General features: G+C 45.9%; 1 protein-coding gene across 1 annotated transcript in view; it reads right to left on the reverse strand.

The window, feature by feature from the left end:
* Positions 1 to 3,234: 3,234 nt before the first annotated feature.
* BSCL2 (BSCL2 lipid droplet biogenesis associated, seipin) overlaps positions 3,235 to 18,644 on the reverse strand; it is a 90,845-nt gene continuing 75,435 nt past the window's right edge. The window contains exon 9 of the mRNA XM_086938106.1: positions 3,235 to 5,012. Coding sequence (XP_086794232.1) covers positions 4,846 to 5,012 — 167 coding nt within the window. The 3' untranslated portion in view covers positions 3,235 to 4,845. The remainder of the gene's footprint in view (positions 5,013 to 18,644) is intronic.

The following is an 18,644-nucleotide window of genomic DNA, read 5'->3' on the forward strand; positions in this document are numbered from 1 at the left end:
CAAACAGATAGTGAGAGACCCTACCATCAATATCACAGTCCTTCCCCAGAGGAGTCTTCTTTCTTCCGATAATCTTCTCCTGGATCTCACCCACAAGGCTAGCCATAGCCTTGGGAAAACGTGGAAGGAGCAGAGGTAGCGAGGGCAACCTCATGTCCCAGGTCTTCCAGACAGCTCTTCACATCTGCATTGATCCTCTTGAAGGCCATACAGCCTAATAGTCTCCCTCTCCTTTAAAGTTCTCCTGGACCTGTTGCTAAAAAAAGTGCAGGAATCAGGATATATATGACACCCCTTGTAGTGGCACATTTACAAAAACTGGCTGCCAGTGATCCCATTCTTAGACAGTCTGTAGTTACTGGCATCTTCTTTTCTATGCCAAAGACTGATAGCCAGCATGTGTTCCTCTTTCTGAAACACCATGGCTGAATCCTGTACTGAATGAAGCTTCACCAAAAAACAAACCTACATTGGAAGTCTTCTTGCCTTGTAGAAATGAAATGAAAATGGGATTTGTAGAGCGCTACAGTTGCCCTGAGGCGTCCAGGCGCTGAAACTAAAACAGAAGGTGCCCTCAGAAGGTTACTACTTACTGAACAAGAAGGTTTTTAGCTGTTTCCGGAAACTAGTTAGACATAGAGCTTTAAACTTCACTCTGTCCCTAACAGGTAACCAGTGTAAAGTTCTTAGGCCAGTTTTTATTGAGGTCCTCCGTGGGACTTCCAATAGCGCACGGGGAGCACAATTTTGAGTGCGCTGAAGTTTTTGTAGGGTGTAGTCTGGTGCTCCAAGATAGAGGGCATTATTAAAATCCAGACGGGATTGGACAAGGCCCTGTTTGATTATTTGTCTGGCCTCAAATGGGAGAAGGGGAAGAATTCTTTTGATCACCCTAAGGAGGCCGAAACAAGTGGCCGACACCTTGGTGGCCTGTGTATTAAGGCTCAGCGATTTATCGAGCCATAATCCCAGACTTTTGATATTATCTCTCAGGGGTGGGGCCGCACCCATGCTTGTGGGCCATATCAGCTCCAAAGTAGAGGGGGCCGCCGGGCCCAGGAGCATGAGCTCGGTTTTGTCGTCGTTGAGCTTCAGACATGAGCTCATCATCCAGCTCTTTACATCCTCCAGGCATGCCGCTAGATTGGGCGGTGATTGGAGGCCGCTCTTCTGTGCAAGGGAGACCACCAGCTGGGTGTCGTCCGCATAGGAGATGATATTGACACCATGCGGACGAACAATCCCAGCCAGCGGCCTCATGTATGCGTTGAAGAGCGTGGGGCTCAAGGATGAACCCTGCGGGACTCCGCACCCCAAAGGCCTACTTGATGATACGGATGTGCCGTCAAAGACCTGGAAGGTTCTGTCCGATAGGAAAGACTCGAACCAGACCAGGGCTTCTCCGGACACTCCTAGGTCGGCGAGACGGTTCAACAGAATTTTATGAGGTACCGTGTCAAACGCGGCACTCAGATCGAGGAGGATCACTGCCACTGACCCCCCCCCCCCCCCCCCCGATCCAAGATCCGTCTCGCCTCCTCAGTTACGGCCAGTAGAGCGGTCTCTGTCCCATGTTTTGGGCGAAAGCCCGTCTGGGAGGCATCGAGGAGATGGTTTTCCTCGAAGAATTTTGTCAGAGTGGTATTGACGTGCTTCTCCAGACTCACAGAGGAGCATCATAGCTACGACGACTAGTGCCAGTCAGCTATCCAACAGCAACAGCCAGACAATAGCTTCCCTCACTGGTACATTTGGGGGGAACCATAGATGTAGTAACTTGGTCCCAGCTGCACTTAAACCCATTGGCATTCTGTCCCAGTGGGTCACAAACTATAAGGATTATGTTTTTCTGATGCTAGTGCCAGGCTCAATCAAGAAGGACCTAGACTGGTGACTGGAAATATGTCAAACAGCCAGGATTACCTTCACCCATAAACATACACGACTTCTCAAAACCAATTTGACGGTTCTGGGTCAAAATTTTCAGGAATGTTGGATGGCACCGGAGTCAGCAGTCTTTCAGATGGAGGGATCTTCTAAACACAGGGCTCTGCCTCACTGCGCTCCACTACTGGAAGGACAAATTGTTTCAGTGCGTAATGATAAACAAGTATTCAAGAGCAGTGTTACCTAGCTGTAGTTGAGGCGGCACAGGGAACGTAGGTTCCACAGCTGAGAAACTTTGACCACAGCAGTTGTCCATGACCTGGCATACCTGTGCAGGTCCGGACACCTACATATGGGTCAGCTCTGATGTGAATTTCCTTCCTCTGTTCACTTCCATCTGCATTTCTCACAATTTGGGAAGAAGGGGAGATGGGGAGGGGGAGGTCCTCAGAAGGTCCTCTTTGCCCCAAAACAGTGTCCATCTACCAATATTCTGCCCAGAAGCTCCATCCCTACACCCTTGGCAAGTAAGTGGATTTTTGGATTAACGTTCCAATGGTTGGGAAGTCCATTTTAGGCCTTATCAGCATTCCCATGCTTGTACAAAGTTTTGAAAAAAATTCAAGAAGGTGTCAAAATTATTTCTAGAGCTCAGAGGGCGGGGTGGGGGTTCAGTTCAAGGCCCTAGCTTTGATAACATCTCTAATTACCACTCCCTAGGTTCTTCTGGTTCTTTATGCGAACCTCCCTTTCAATTACAGCCTTGCACTGGCTTCAAATGATGGTCTAAAGGCATATAGTGTAGGTCTGCATAGGAGTTGTTCCTTGAGATTTAGAAATCTTATCAGCCAGAGATGTTAAACTTTGGGAAGAACTGCTCACATCTGCTAATCAGGCATGCATCGAGGGAGTTGCGCCAAAGGTCCGGCCATCTCCTATACATCCTTGACTTTTGGAGAGTTTTTTTATTTACTAAGCTTGGAACAATCATTGCATGACTAATGTCTGCCAATTCAAGTCTTAGGAGGGTTTGGACTTCGGTGTCACTGAGCCAATGTCAAGTAGGTGCCTAAAAATCTTAGAGAACAGAACACATTCCATGGGCGCATAATGTGATTTCCCATAGGTCTTGCTACTGCTCCAGCCTACTTCATTCGAACCACCTGAACAGTTTAATTTTGGCTTCTCAATGGCAGTAGTTGTCTTTTTGACAGCCATCACGTCCTCCATGTATGAGAGTAATGAGCAATCTTACAGCTAGGTTCTCCCTTTTGAAGTGTTTAAGCCAACCCTTCAAAAAGGTGATAAACCAAATAAACACGCTTGAGAAGCACCAATCTGCTAGGCAGAGATGAGATTCTTTACTTGAGTGTGGCAGAGGGTATGTAAAGGCCATGGAGATTGAGAGAAGGAACGGAGGCTTAAATTAAAAGATTGATCAGCAGCTCAAGAGGACAGGTGAAAAGATGCAGGAACTACACAAGGTGTGACTATCCCTATTGCTAGAATTGTTGCACCACCTCTGACGGCACATCTTTCTCAGACTGACAGGCACCGCAAAAGCTGCAAATGGTGGCCTATAGTCAGCATCAACAATAAAAGAGTTCCAAAGACAAGGTGGAATAGAAGTGAACGTTCCTCATATCAACCTATTTCGCAGTTGTTCTTTACCCATGGTTCTTCTCGTAATCTTCCCAATTTCTAAGTCACCCTCTGTCCCAAATAGCAAAAATGTAGGCATATCAAATCCACTTTAATCCATTAGCTCAGGGACAACCATCTGCATCCCATCGTCTGGGTTCAGTTGTCAAACGTCACAGGTCATAATCACAGTGACTAAAGTAACAGACATCCCTGTAGGTGACCTAGTTATGCAGTGAGCGCTCTGCTTTTCTCATGATTCAAATCACCTAAATCAAGCTTCTTTAGTGCTCCTATGTAGCTTAATCTAGTTTAGCCACTGATACTAACCAGTTCATCAATCAGTTGTGCATCTCTGAGACCTTCCGAAGTCCCAGAGCTCAAGGCCAGGACATCTTATAGCAAAACAAATCCTGGGCAGTTGACCTGACACTAAGTTACAGAAAATGTCACAAGGCGTCTATAGCAGAATACACATTTAGTCCCACAGTCCTTCATGTTTGTATTGTCGTCTCTACAATGCGGCAGACAGTGTTTGGGAGATCTGGTTTCGCTCAGAATCTTGGACTTGTAACCACCAGATTGGTTATGGGCCTCTTGGAGGCATTTAGAAAATTCATTTCTATTCAGTTTGGTCTCATCACCATTGATATCTTGTTGGCACAGTCAGTTTCTTGGGTCTCTCTATATTATCTTTATTTGAAAGTTCCCCAAAAGGGCCAGAGAGGGAATAGGAGTTGAAGATTTGTTATTGGTCTTGCAGCTAGCACAGTTTTCTTTGGTGCATTTAGTCTCTGGAGCATTTTTCCCTGGTGGCAACACACTTTTAAAGTTTCTTAAGAAATATGGAAGCACAGGTAATCTCATCATCTTGATCAGAGGATATAGTTTAGCGAATATCTTTGTTTGTTTCATCACCAGTTTCCAGTGAGTAGTGTACTCTAACAGATCTGTGACAAATGAACAATTGCTCTCTATTGTGTGGTCTTGTCTCTACATCAAACTAATTAAAGACCTCTGGGAGGTGTTGAGTATCACACACAATATCTTGTTCTCACAACTAGCATAGTCTTCAATGCCACCAGGAGACACAGTTTATCAACAGCGACTTATTGCATGATCCCACCTAACAGAGGTGGCGCTGAATATCTCCAGGAGGCACAGTTTCTCATCATTTTTCTGCTCTTCCACAGTGGATTTGCTCCAAATAGTTCCTCAGTCATGCACCAAAGGGGTGGCTAAGGAGGTAAGAATGTGAATGAGCATGGGAGATGGGTTGCCACCCATGAACTGCCACAAAGTATACACTCAGGAGCTCTAGTGAACACTGCGTAGACGAATCCCAGATTCTGGTAGGGACGGAGTGTCATCCAAGCTTCCCTCGGTCAGGATAGCTGGATCAGGCACAGCTGGAGTCTCTTGCACTGAAGTAGTAACTGGTGGAAGGTTTACACCGGAGAGCAACGGGGCATCGCCAGTGAGCTCTGAAAGAAAGAAATAGCTCTGTTAGAATCAACCTGGTACCTCAGGACAACGCAGCCACTGTGTCTGAGCCCCCTTCATATCAAATAACCCTCGCTTATTTGACTCATAAATAACCAATCAGTCATTTCTCACAACTAACTAAGGAAGTAATTGTGACCCCCCCCCCAATTTACCACCAAAAAGACAGACCATCCCTTTTTTCCATGTAGAGGCTGGATGGCAATGTTCTATTCAACATCAAACCCGAGTTAGTTCTCACCTGCAACCCAGAACACTGCACCCTCCAGTTGCAAGGACTAAAACATATGTCCTCAAACCCAAACTAAGAAGCTGGTAAGCAAAAATGGGGGTGCAGAGTGAAAGGAGCCAATGCAACTAGGCAGCCAAACCTAAGAAAGCATACTCTATCCACACATCTGGCTGTACACAGACAAATACAGGCCCAGACAAACCAAAAGGGAAAAAGATCTACTTTACATCTCAGGTTGACAAGTCACAGAAATTGGTACACACTCATAATAAAAAGTAATTACTCACTTTTTTTGTATTAGTGGGTCCTTTCTGACATTAAAAAAATGCCTCCCCCCAAAAGATGAGCAATATTCATCTAGTTTGTCTGCTGTAATAACAGCATACCAATATGATGGAGTCCGTAACATACTGCCCCCAGTTGCATAATGTCTATGACTTCCATATTTTTTAATGTACACATGGCTAACAAAGCACGCCACACTTATTTCTTGGCATAAAGGCACTTGCTGACCTGCTATTTAGTTTAAAGGTTCTGGAGCAGAGTGGCCGCTATCAATACATTTGAGAAGCTCTGACTCACAGTCCCCAAGTTGCATTTGTTCTCAATCTACTTGGACCTGCTAATTGGACCTAGTAATCTGTGGTTGGTGGTGTTCTTCAATGTACGTTTTATGGTACCATTTGTCTTTCTTGGCTTGTTTTTCTAGTTGTCTGTGGAGGCAAACTCAGCATTTCCGTCACCATAATGGGTGGTCAACTGCCATTATACATTGGATATTGGCGATAGGTATAACTGCCAGTTGCATTTTGAGGGCTTCCTTTGGCAGGCTGTAATGTGCTGGTCAGTCAACCAGTTTAAAGACCTGGCATCAAAGTATGCGGAAGACAAGTGAAGCTGCACTTGTACACACCAAACATTTGCCAATGGAGGGAAATGCTCTTTCAGCTGGAAGCAAATTTGAGAACACTTATGTGGAAGAGGTGTGGCGCAGCAGCCAGGGTGCTCGACTCCGGACCACAGGGTTCACGATTGGATCCCTAGCTCCGGCAGCAGGTTAGCCCAGCACCATGTGACTCTGGGCAATTGCTTGCTTAATCTTCCTGACAGCCCCCAGCGCCAGGACACCTCCGTTGGAGGTAGCTGTGCGCTTTACAAATGCTGGCATGTTATGTTATTAACACTTCTAACGCGCACAGATACTAGAGAGTGTCCCGGCACGTAAGGCAGCTGCGAATGCAAGGAGCTAAGAGGAGCTATGGGTTAATTAAAAAAGCAAGATCTTTAACTGCTTCTTAAACAGCCTAGGATCTGGAGTATGCCACAATTCATGAGGAAGGGAATTCCAGGCTTTGGCTGCCTTAAAAGGAAGAGCTGTCCCTCTTTCGCGTAAGACGAAAACGGGGAATCGCAGGAAGACGCTGCGCGGTTGAGCATAATTGTCTTCAGGGGATGTAGAAATCAAAGTGTCTCCTAAGATACGGCGGCCCAAATTTGAGAGTGCTCCGTGGGCAAGAGTGAGCCTTGAACTGGACGTGTTGCAACAGAGGGAGCTAATGAAGGTCCCAGAGATGATGTTTTAAGCTTGATCTACCAGAGATACCGAGCAGCACTCTTGCTGCCACGTTTTGAATAATTTGCAACTTTTTCAGCTGGTATCCAGGTAAGACAATATACAATGCATTGGCATAGTCAATACGTGACAGAATAAGAGCACGAGTCAGCATTTCCTCAGCTGGCCTGGGTAGCAATGGAAGGAACTTCCTAAGCGATTTCAATGTACCAAAGCATAATCCGGGCTGTTCATCTGTGTAGAGCAGGGGTCTCCAAACCGGTCCTGTAGGGCCAGATCCATGCCAGATTTTTAAAATAACTACATGTATCTCAATGGGGAAATCCAAAAAATCTGGCATGGATCCGGCCCTCCAGGACCGGTTTGGAGACCCCTGGTGTAGAGAACAAGAGGTCCTCACTAAACCAGACCCCCAGATTCTTAACAGGATTACCCACAGAGATAGGTATAGGATACTCTGTGGCCCAAAGATTCTCCCTAAATGGGGGGGGGGGGGAGGAGACCCATAGAGAAGTACTTCCAACTTGTCCTCATTAAACTAAAGCTGAGCCTGTGCAAGCCAGTTAAAAATAGCAGAAAGACAGTTTTACTTCCTCGTGAAGAGGAGCTGTGTATCATATGCGTGCGCTATGATCTTAGCTCCCAGCTCCTCCAACAGAAAGTTCAAGGGAGTAACGTATAAATTGAAGAGAAGGAGACTCAAAGTAGAGCCCTGCGGAACTCCTGTGGTCACCTTTCTTGGGGCCAAAGAGAACGGAGGCAGCCAAACCTGCTGTGTTCTATCCTCATTTGAGCCAATCGCTCACCCGATATTCCAATGCTTGAAAGATGGGACAATAGTTGGTGAAGAGGCACCGTATCGAAGGCGGCAGAGAGATCCAATAAAATCAAGGCCGCTCTGCCGCCTACATCCAAACATTCTCTTATAGCCTTGGACATCTCAACAAGGGCCGTCTCTGTACTATAAGTGACCCTAAATCCCGACAGGGCTCAGTGAAGAGCTCCAGATGTCACAACAAAGTTGGCAAGTTGTTTGTGGACTGCTTACTCGCACACTTTCGCCACAGCCGGGAGGAGAGAAATAGGTCGCTAGCTGGCTAGCGTAGAAGGGTCTAAAGAAGGTTTTTTTAATAGTGGGAGCAATTTAGCCTGTTTCCACTCAGGTGGAACTGAGGCAGTCTGAAGCGACATGTTAGTAATGGTGTTAACCTCAGAGTTGACCACCTCAGCAGCTGCCGCTAGCAGCCTAGCCAAACAGGGGTCGGCTGGAGAATCAGATTTAAGTGATTCAGTCAATTTCTTCAGCATTCAAACCTCTCAAGTCTGCTTCCACACATTATGATGCTACTGTAACAGTTGAGAATTGCAAATAAATTAGTAAATGCAACAATATGGGATTCAAATTATTTTGTCATGTCACATTTCTACACCGAGTGCTTTTCGGCTAATTTATCGCCGTCTGACCTAATTCTTGGATAATATATATTTTGATATAATGGGACAAACAGTCTTTAAATCAATCATGACTACCAACATTCCGTTCCCAAACGGCCTCACGTCTCCCCTCACCTCAGGAACCTTCACTGGCTCCGCATCAAGAAGATATGCCAGATCAAGAGCCTCACGCCTACAAAGCCCTCCACGACCAAGTACCATCCTGCATTGACCACCGCCTGAACTTTCACCAACGCTCCAGACACCTCCGCTCCTCCTCAATTGCCCTCGCTCACACCCCTGCAACGATCACAGCCATAGCAGAGGCCACTTTTTCTCCTACATTGTTGCCAAGATCTGAAACAACCAGGCCCTTCATCTCCAAACCCTACCCTCCCTGGCAGATTTCAGAAAGAGACTCGAGACTTGGCTCTTCAACAATAACAAAGAATCTTCAGCGCCTAGATACCCCTAGGGGTGACAGAGGTGCTCTTTACAAGTACTGAACGATTGAACATTGGTGAGCTTATTTACATGTGAACAAGAACACACTGCCGGGGTAGCGGTGCTAGAGTGCGGAGCAACAAGATTCCGGGCCCTTGAAAAGCTTCTCCAGCCAAAGAATTATTCAATATGAATCTGGTTGAAACAGGCCCTACCGAGCAATCCAAGCTGGAGGGAGACTGACTCCACCTCTTCCAGGGATTAACTGCATTAACATTCATCTGGCCTGGGTCTGTTAGTCCGTCCCTTATTTTCCCCAATCTCATATTGGATGCATGAGGCAACACTGTTCTGGCGGGGTGAGGCCGGACCCATTCTGACAGCACCCTGCAGTGATGCCCTCAATGTTATTTCCTGTTGCTCCCTGGAAGGTCTGGCAGAGGTTAGCTATGAAATCAAAGAGACTGTCCCTGCCAATATCAAACCTCACTAGGTGGAGAGCTAATTTACCTGCACAAACTACGCACGCTTATAGACTGAGCAATTGCACTCGCTTTGGAGCGAACAAGGGGAACATAAGAGCAAGGAATCTACGATCATCTTTGATTCCCGGTGCATGGCGAAGCCATCCGGCCAGAACCCCGCTGTAGACAATCTGCACCATTCTGGGTCAGGGGCTACCCTGAAGCATGATCTTCTGAGTCTTGTTGACTGACATGAAACCATGTCTGATCATGATCAACCTGAAGATTGATAGGCTAATTGACCAATTGTATCCAAAATAGACCTACTGGCCAGGGAATAGAGTTCTCCCGCAAAACCTGTGAAAAGACCTGAATAAAACAGATCAGGTGAAGCTCATCAAAACTTGGCTAGCCACTACAACAATAAAGTATGCTGTAATTATTAGAATGTTTTATAGATTGTGGGTGCACTGCAGATTCCTGAATGTGTGCGTGTATTAGGGCCGTTATTGCAAGCATGAATTCTGTGCTTAGGGTCTATAAGCTGCAACATAATTTTCTTTTTTCACTTCTCATAAACTGTGCAGCAGGGTGTTGCCGGTTGTTTTACTAGTTTTCTTGTCAAAAACGAATTTTAACAAATTAAAAACATGCACACCCTTATTTGGAGATTTTTTTGTTAAAAAAGGCTCGAGACCTTTGTTCGACTCCAATTGGTGGTTCTCAGGACTTAGTGGCCATTGATGATGTTTACCCTCTTACTTGGAAAGATCATCATTTGGTTTCCTTTTTTTGCCAACTTTCTGAATTTTCAAGGTATTAGGCCATAATAATGTGAGCCCGCTGTTAATTATGAGTGGAAAAATGTAACTTGTTGCTTTGGAGGAAGAATATTGCAGTCCAGCTGGGAAACGCCCTTTGACTGATTGAATGACTTCTTTCTAGTACTTTTATAGCTGTGACAACAATTTCTTAAACCACATGAATCTTTGTAAGTCTGCAGGTCGCAAAACTGCAACACCTCCAAATTCCTACATTTCTTTTATTGCAGAGATCCTACTCTTTTTAGGAGCATAAAAAATATCCAAACCGAAAGTACAAAAAAGGCTTTGTTAAAGCCAGAGCAGATCCACACTAATATTAACAAGGCTGGAAAACGTATCTTCCACTCATTTTGTCCTCACAGGTTTTTCAGGATCAATAAAAACCATACTTTCTATTCCTGGGCACAAGCCCAACAAAACACCATAGAGAAGCCTCATTACCTGTCCGCTTCGTCGGCTCAGAACCTTCATCTTCCTTCTAACTGATTTCTTATTAGGAGGTGGTAGTTCTCGGGCAAAAGGGTCTGAAAACGGGATCCAAATAGCCGGTGCCCACTTGCTGCTCTTACATCTGTGGTCTATTCACTGGTCAAATGAATGTGTCAGCTTCAGGGTTAGTCCCATCTAAATACAAAGGAGGAGGGAATGCTTCTTTGATGAAGATGGCTAACCCTGATGACCATGATGTTACTATTTATCATCTTATTACCCTTCTCCAGTTTTGTATAAATTATTGCATAAGCTTGCAATAAAACACCTTTCTACAATTCTGCAAGAACTGATGCAATGGGAACTCTGGAAGCTTGGTTTAATCCAAGGCATAAACACAAAACTGTCCTAGGTTACTGTTGACAAAATTAGGACAATTCTGGATTATGACAGTGATACAGCAGAAGTGATCACATTTGACCACTCCACCGCTTTTGATCCTTTGGTTCACATGAACTTGATCCAAGTGCTAGAAGACAATATAACAAGTAAAAGTACAATGAGCTTTGAATTGCCAGAATGGAAGTTTCCCCATCTCGGCACCTAAACACAATCTCTTGGTTTTAGCCTGGAACAAGACCTGGCCTAAATTAAAAGTTTTTGGATTCATCTTTCAACTGTTGCAACAGCTAAAGAAGATTCTTCCCTTTCTCCCAAACGAGTCTTATTTTAAAGTAGCAGCTTCTTGTATCTTCCCAAGGCTTGACAACTGTAATAGCTTGTATTCTTGAATGACATCCTAAGGTCTTGCTAAACCATAAAGAGCATAGAACGTTTATGACAAGAAACAGACGTGGCTTCCCATTCAGCATAGTCTTGTTCGGCAGTAAGTGCATGGTTTATTACTCCATTCCGACCTAGTGGCTTTTTCCACTAGGTAGTTGGTCCCCCCCTGAAGAAGTTGCTGTGTAATCCCCTGCAGCTGCGACGAAACACGGTTTGGCTAAGAAGGCTTAAGATCTTGAATTAAAGACATTTGAAAATACAAAGACAAGCATAATTGTGTTATTTTATGAAACGTTATGTATTTACTTTTAAACGTGTGCAGAGGATTTGTATATATAGTAGAGTGGTCTGCTAGCCACACACGTGGGGATTTGGTTGTTTTTCACTACCTTATGTACCGTGCTAGATTACCTGCCATAACTGATTAGTACTTGTGATAGACCTTAGAGCGCCACTTTGCGACCGACTGTATACCAGAACTCCAAAGATGTCAGGAGGTTCGCCATCATTTAGAGGTTCGCCATGACCAACTATAGCAATCCCATATACAGGAGCCAGTCTTCATGGCAGGGAAAAACTAGCATCCCCAACCTCCAAAGATAGGCAGCGAGGATTAGTTACTTACCTGTAATCCTAGTTCTCTTCCAGGGGTATACTCTTTAAAGTCATAAGCACTGAATTATCTCCGCCCATGAGCGGGGACCCGGAACACAAACAATATACATATATATGTGTAAATATAACCAAAAGTACAAAGTACTAAGTAATTATACACATATACATGTATAATAACATAATATGCAGCCTAACCTTAACACATAGGCTAATCAAACCAAAACCTTACACGTTCTGAAGCATGAAAATATGCTGTATATAAATGCAATAAACAGGCATGAGCCTAAAATGCATTTCATAGCCATGAAAAAACCTTTTATTTTCATCAAAGAACCTGTAGTAAACAGTTATTAGCCTAAAAGGGCTGCATATGAAAAAATGTCTGTGTACAGAAAATCAGACTGGCACCCTGCCTTTAAGGCCCCAGAGAATCTGCACACTTCGCCTTTAAGGCCTCCAGGAGAACTCTGTTCCCATCATGCCCCACAGGTGACAGTTAGGTCAGTTCTTTTGTACGGTACAGTAAACTTTAGCAGGAATCTGCACTTAAACATATTGAAACTTTAAACCTTAATGCTACTGCTCGCCCGGGGAGGCGGGAGGGTGCTTATGACTTTAATGAGTATACCCCTGGAAGAGAACTAGGATTACAGGTAAGTAACTAATCCTTCTCTTCCAGGGGATACTCATTAATAGTCATAAGCACTGAATAGAGTAGCAAGCTCATACCCACAGAAGCGGGCGAACAGATTAAAGCATAGTCATACTTTAAAATCACAGTGTTTAACTAGTATTAGCAAACAAATTTCTGAGTGATGCTTGTCCCACTTGTGCATCAGCCTGAGCATCAGAATCCAAACAGTAATGGCGTGTAAACGTATGAACTGAACGCCAAGTAGCTGCTTTACATATCTCTGACATAGCCACATTCCTAAGGAGAGCTGTGGTAGAAGCTTTTCCCCTTGTAGAATGAGCCCTAGGTCTACCTGGTAAAGACTTGTGGGCTAGCTGATAAGCCAGTAAGATACATGACACTATCCACCTAGAAATGGATCTCTTGGATGCTGCCAAACCAGTATTTGTAGGACCATAGTTCACAAACAGACGGTCCGTCTGTCTCAAAGACTTAGTTTTATCTAAGTAAAATTTCAAAACCCTTTTAAGATCTAATGAATGTAAAGTCCGTTCTGCCGGACTTGAAGGGTTCGGAAAGAAAGTAGGCAATGTTATGGATTGGTTAATATGGAAATCCGACACCACCTTAGGTAGGAAAGCAGGATGAGTCCTGAGTACCACTCTGTTTCCATGAAAAACTGTGTATGGTTCATTGCAACACAAAGCCTGGATTTCGCTCACCCTACGAGCAGAAGTGATGGCCACCAGGAACGCTACTTTCCACGTCAGGTGTTGCAAAGACGCCTTATGTATCGGCTCAAATGGGGGACCCATTAATTTAGTCAATACCACATTAAGCTCCCAAGGTGGAGACGGAGACCTGATTGGAGGATAAACCTTTCTTAACCCTTCCAGAAAATCCTTCACCACAGGCATTCGAAAGAAAGATATCTGTGTTGGCGATTTTCTATAAGCAGTTATTGCAGCAAGATGGACCTTGATGGAATTGAACTGCAAACCAGATTCAGCAAGGTAAAGAAGATAAGGCAAGACCACCTTTTCTTGACCATGAATAGGGTCCAGACCCTTACTCTGACACCAAAGGTAAAAGCGTTTCCACTTAAATCCGTAGGATTGTCTCGTAGAAGGCCGCTTTGCTTCCTTAAGGATGTTCATACACTCCGGATTCAGCTGTAAGTGTCCGTACTGGATGACTTCAGGAGCCATGCTGCCAAGCGCAAGGAGGGCAGATTGGGATGAAACACTTGCCCCTTCTGCTTGGACAGAAGATCCGGGCGACACGGCAATCTCCTGTGCGGTGTTATTGACAACTGGAGGAGATCTGGGAACCACCACTGGCGTGGCCACTCTGGGCAAATCAGTATCATTCTGGAGTGAGTCTTGTACAGCCGATTGATCACTGCTGGTATCAACGGTGTCGGTGGGAAGGCGTACAGCAAATTTTGACACCAATCTATCAAAAGGGCATTCCCTTGAGACCCTTTCTGGTAGAACCTGGACGCGAAGACGGGGCATTTTGCGTTTGCCGCGTCTGCGAACAGATCTATGTCTGGTGTTCCCCAATCCTGGAAAATGCTGTGCGCGACGTCTTCGTTGAGAACCCAGTCGTGCGCTTCGACGAAGTCTCTGCTGAGGTCGTCCGCCTGTGTGTTGAGACTCCCCGGCAGGTGAATTACTGTTATGGACAGGTCTCGCGCCAGTAACCAATGCCAGATGGTCTGGGCTTCTATGGAAAGAGTCCTGGATCTGGTACCCCCCTGCTTGTTTAAGTAATACATTGTAGTTGTATTGTCTGTTTGTACCAGGAGGGACCGAGTCTGTAGCGATGGCGCCAGGGACTTGAGAGCAAGATGGACCGCTCTGAGCTCGAGAAGATTGATGTGATATCCTTTCTCGAAGTCTGACCATTGCCCTTGTACCTGCAGAGGGCCCATATGCGCCCCCCAGCCTTGGAGAGAAGCATCTGTTATCAGAGCCTGCGTTGGTGGGTCCTGATGAAAAGGGACTCCCTTCATCACATGCACCTTCTTCATCCACCACCGGATGGAATCTTTTGCAGACTGTTGGAGATAAATCCGGTCCTCCCAGCATCCCGTCCTCTGTTGCCATTGATCTTCCAGACACTGTTGTAGAGGACGCATCTGCAAACGTGCGTTTGGCACGATGAAAATGCACGACGCCATTGAGCCCAGGAGAGAGGACACTTGCCGAACTGTCGGACGTGCAGTTTGAAGGAGAAGCAGACACTTCGCTCTGATGGATGACCACCTCTCCTCCGAAGGACACACGTTTTCTACTTCTGTATCCAGCTGAGCACCCAGGTAGTGTATCTTCTGTGTGGGATTCATTATCGACTTCTTGTAGTTGACTTGCAGACCCAACTTGTACATGAGCTGAAGACAAATCGACAGATGTTCCTCTAGAAGCGATGGGGATGAACTCTTCAGAAGCCAGTCGTCTAAGTACGGATATATGAAAATCCGACTCTTTCGAAGACAAGCCGCCACTACAGCCATACATTTTGAAAATGTCCTGGGAGCTGATCTCAGGCCAAAAGGAAGCACTGCGTACTGATAATGACGAGCCGCCACTTGAAACCTGAGAAATTTGCGATGTTTTCTGGATACCGGAATATGAAAATAAGCGTCCTTTAGATCGATGGAGCACATCCAATCCCCTTGGTGTAATTGAGGGAAGATCTGGTGAAGAGCCAGCATTCGGAATCTCTCCTTCCGAATGAATTTGTTCAGTCGCCTCAAATCCAGAATGGGTCTGAACTCTGTGACTGGACCTTTTTTCTGCACAAGAAAGAATCGAGAGTACAGGCCTTGACCTCTCTGCTGGAAAGGGACTGGTTCTATGGCCTTCTTCTTCAGGAGGACGTTCGCCTCCTGTTGCAAGCGCTTTATATTCCACTGTACCATCTTTAGAGGGCGCATGACAGGGGGTGCCTTCTTGAACCTCAAAAGGTACCCGTTCTGAATGACATCCAGCACCCATCTGTCCTTCGTGATCTGTTTCCACTCGTCCAGATAACGCACAATACTTCCTCCAACCGGAGTGGGACACGGTTGTAGAGGAAGCATCCATTCATTGTTTCTGAGGCTGTTTGGCAGCTGATGACTGCTGCCTATTTCCATTGCCTCTGCCCCGTCCAGGCCGCCTCTGCTGGAATTGCGATCTTTGCTGATTCTGGCCTTGATTTTGCGAAGACCAATTCGTTTGTTGAGTCCTTTGTTGAAAAGATCTCGTCATAGGGACGAAAAGTACCCCGACGTTTAAATTCTTTTTTCTTCTCAAGGCCTACGGCCTTAAGAGTGTCCAACTCCACTTTCATCTTAGACATCTCGTCGTCTGCATGAGATCCAAACAGAGTTGATCCATTAAAAGGTAAATTGACCATTTTCCTCTGTGCCTCCGGCTTTAGCCCCGTAAGGCGAAGCCAGGCTGTACGTCTCGCGCAAACACCGTGTGCATAGCCATGAGCCGACAAGTCTGCAGCATCAGCCGCCGCGCTAATGCTCTGGTTAGCCACCAAACCTCCTTCCTCCACTATTTCCAGGAAGTCTTTCTGATCCTCTTTAGGGAGTTTATCTGCAAAACGAGTCACTGAGTCCCAGAGTAGACGGTCATAACGGCCCAATAGTGCAGACGCACTGGCCACTCGCATGACCGATCCTGAGGTATTGCACATCCTTCGCCCCAAGGAATCCATACTCTTACTGTCCTTTTCAGGTGGAGCAGAAGAGGTAGATGCTGCCGAATGCGCCTTTCTGACTGCTGCTACAATCAGGGAGTCTGGTGGTGGGTCAGATCGCAAAAACATTGGGTCTTCATCTGGAGCCTTGTATTTTTTCGCAATCCTTGAAGGACCTGAACCCACCGTGGCCGGAGTTAGGAATGTTCTCATTGCTGGTTCAATCAATCCGGGCACTAACGGTAGGAGAGGCCTGCCAGTCGTCTTGTGATGTAAGGTTTCGAAGATGACTGAGGTTGCTACCTGGGGAACTGCCATTTTGATGCTGAATTTACTCGCTCCGCGACATAACACATCATTAAATGTGCTTAAATCGTCTACTGGAGACACCCTGGAAGGAGGAGTAGAAGATATAGTCGGAGAATAGTCCCTATATGAAGATCTTGAAGAGGACGAAGACGATGTAGAAGATGGAGTAGGAGTTCTACGTCTTCTTTGAGGAGTTGCCGATCGTTGCCTCCTAAGCTCCCTTGAACGAGATTTCTCTCTCACTAAGGATCTTGAGCGTGATCTTCTATGCAGTTCCTTCCGAGGGACTGGAGTTCTCTCCCCCATTATCGGACGCATCTTCCAGTGCCTTAAACTTTCCAACCACCTCGGTGACAAGTTAATAGGCCGCTCTGTATGCTCAGGTGAAGCTTCAGGTGACACCTGCACAATATTCAGCTCTGCGGAAGACCTAGAAGCTCTCGACGCTGCACTGTGTTCAGAGACCAATGAACCAGACGGGGTCCGCTGTCTGGGCACCAACTGTCTGTCATCTGGCACCTGACCTGAGGACGAGCCCGAATGAGCCACCACAGAAGAGTCCTGGTGCACTATCCCTTGCCCCACTGCAGATCTGTTGTCTTGCTGATCATGTGGGGAACCTTCCACTCTAGGTTCGGGACTTATTTCTGACCTCGACAAAGACCTAATTGAGGTCCGAGAGGCTGGTCTTGATAGTCTCGACTCCGACCTATGATCAGGTAGGAGAGACCTAGACACTCCATGCTTCGAGCCCGAAGCATGCTTCGACGTCGACTTACATCGCGATGGAGACCTTGACCTTCTCTTTTTAGGTCTCGACGTCGAATCCTTCGACGTCATCCTTTCTCTCGACGTCGATCTTTTCCTCGACGACGTATGTCTCCCCCTCGACGTCGACCGATGACTCTTCCTCGACGTCGACCCTTTATCCTTAGACGTCGACCCTTTATCCTTCGACGGCGAACCTTTATCCTTCGGCGTCGAACCTTTTTCCTTCGATGTCGACACACGATCCTTCGACGTCGGACATCTCTTGTCCCTCGACGTCGACCTCATACGATCCTTCGACGTCGAGCGTTGCACTCCCGACGTCGTCCTCACTGCAATCGACACCAATTGCCTCGACGTCGACAAGGATTTCGATGGCGACTGCCTCACTGGCGATGTCCTCGACGTCGATGGAGCTCTCTTCGACGTCGACGGTGATCTTCTCGACGTCGAGCGCACCTTTTTTGACGGTGACGCTCCCTGGAGTCGATGCTTCTTAGATCTACCTTCTGGAGACGCTGATCTTCGACGTTTGGGCTGAGAAGATGGCCTGGCAGATGATAATAGGCCTTTAGAACTCTTCTCACCACGGTTTTCTCTCTCCAGAAGGCCCAGCAACCTCATTTTCTCTCTTTCTTTTAAAGTTCTATTTGAAAGGTTGAGGCAGTGATAACATTCTTCCACCTTATGAGAAGCTGGAAGACACACCACACAAACAGAGTGTGGGTCAGTTTTCGACATCTTCTTCCCACAGGAAGGACATTTGTAAAATAAAGGTGGCATTCTGACTAAAAAACACCAACAGCTTAGTCAGGAAAGGGTAACAACCCACCACCAAAGATATATTTTGTCAAGACAAGGCAAGAAAAACCAATTTCTGACAGAAAATACTTCAAAAGAGCAGAGCTCAAGTTCCAGGTTCCTCACAGAACAAGCCGGAAAAAAGAACTGACCTAACTGTCACCTGTGGGGCATGATGGGAACAGAGTTCTCCTGGAGGCCTTAAAGGCGAAGTGTGCAGATTCTCTGGGGCCTTAAAGGCAGGGTGCCAGTCTGATTTTCTGTACACAGACATTTTTTCATATGCAGCCCTTTTAGGCTAATAACTGTTTACTACAGGTTCTTTGATGAAAATAAAAGGTTTTTTCATGGCTATGAAATGCATTTTAGGCTCATGCCTGTTTATTGCATTTATATACAGCATATTTTCATGCTTCAGAACGTGTAAGGTTTTGGTTTGATTAGCCTATGTGTTAAGGTTAGGCTGCATATTATGTTATTATACATGTATATGTGTATAATTACTTAGTACTTTTGGTTATATTTACACATATATATGTATATTGTTTGTGTTCCGGGTCCCCGCTCATGGGCGGAGATAATTCAGTGCTTATGACTATTA

This window comes from Lissotriton vulgaris, chromosome 9 (genome assembly GCF_964263255.1).
Source record: "Lissotriton vulgaris chromosome 9, aLisVul1.2, whole genome shotgun sequence".
In the NCBI taxonomy this organism is placed as follows: domain Eukaryota; kingdom Metazoa; phylum Chordata; class Amphibia; order Caudata; family Salamandridae; genus Lissotriton; species Lissotriton vulgaris.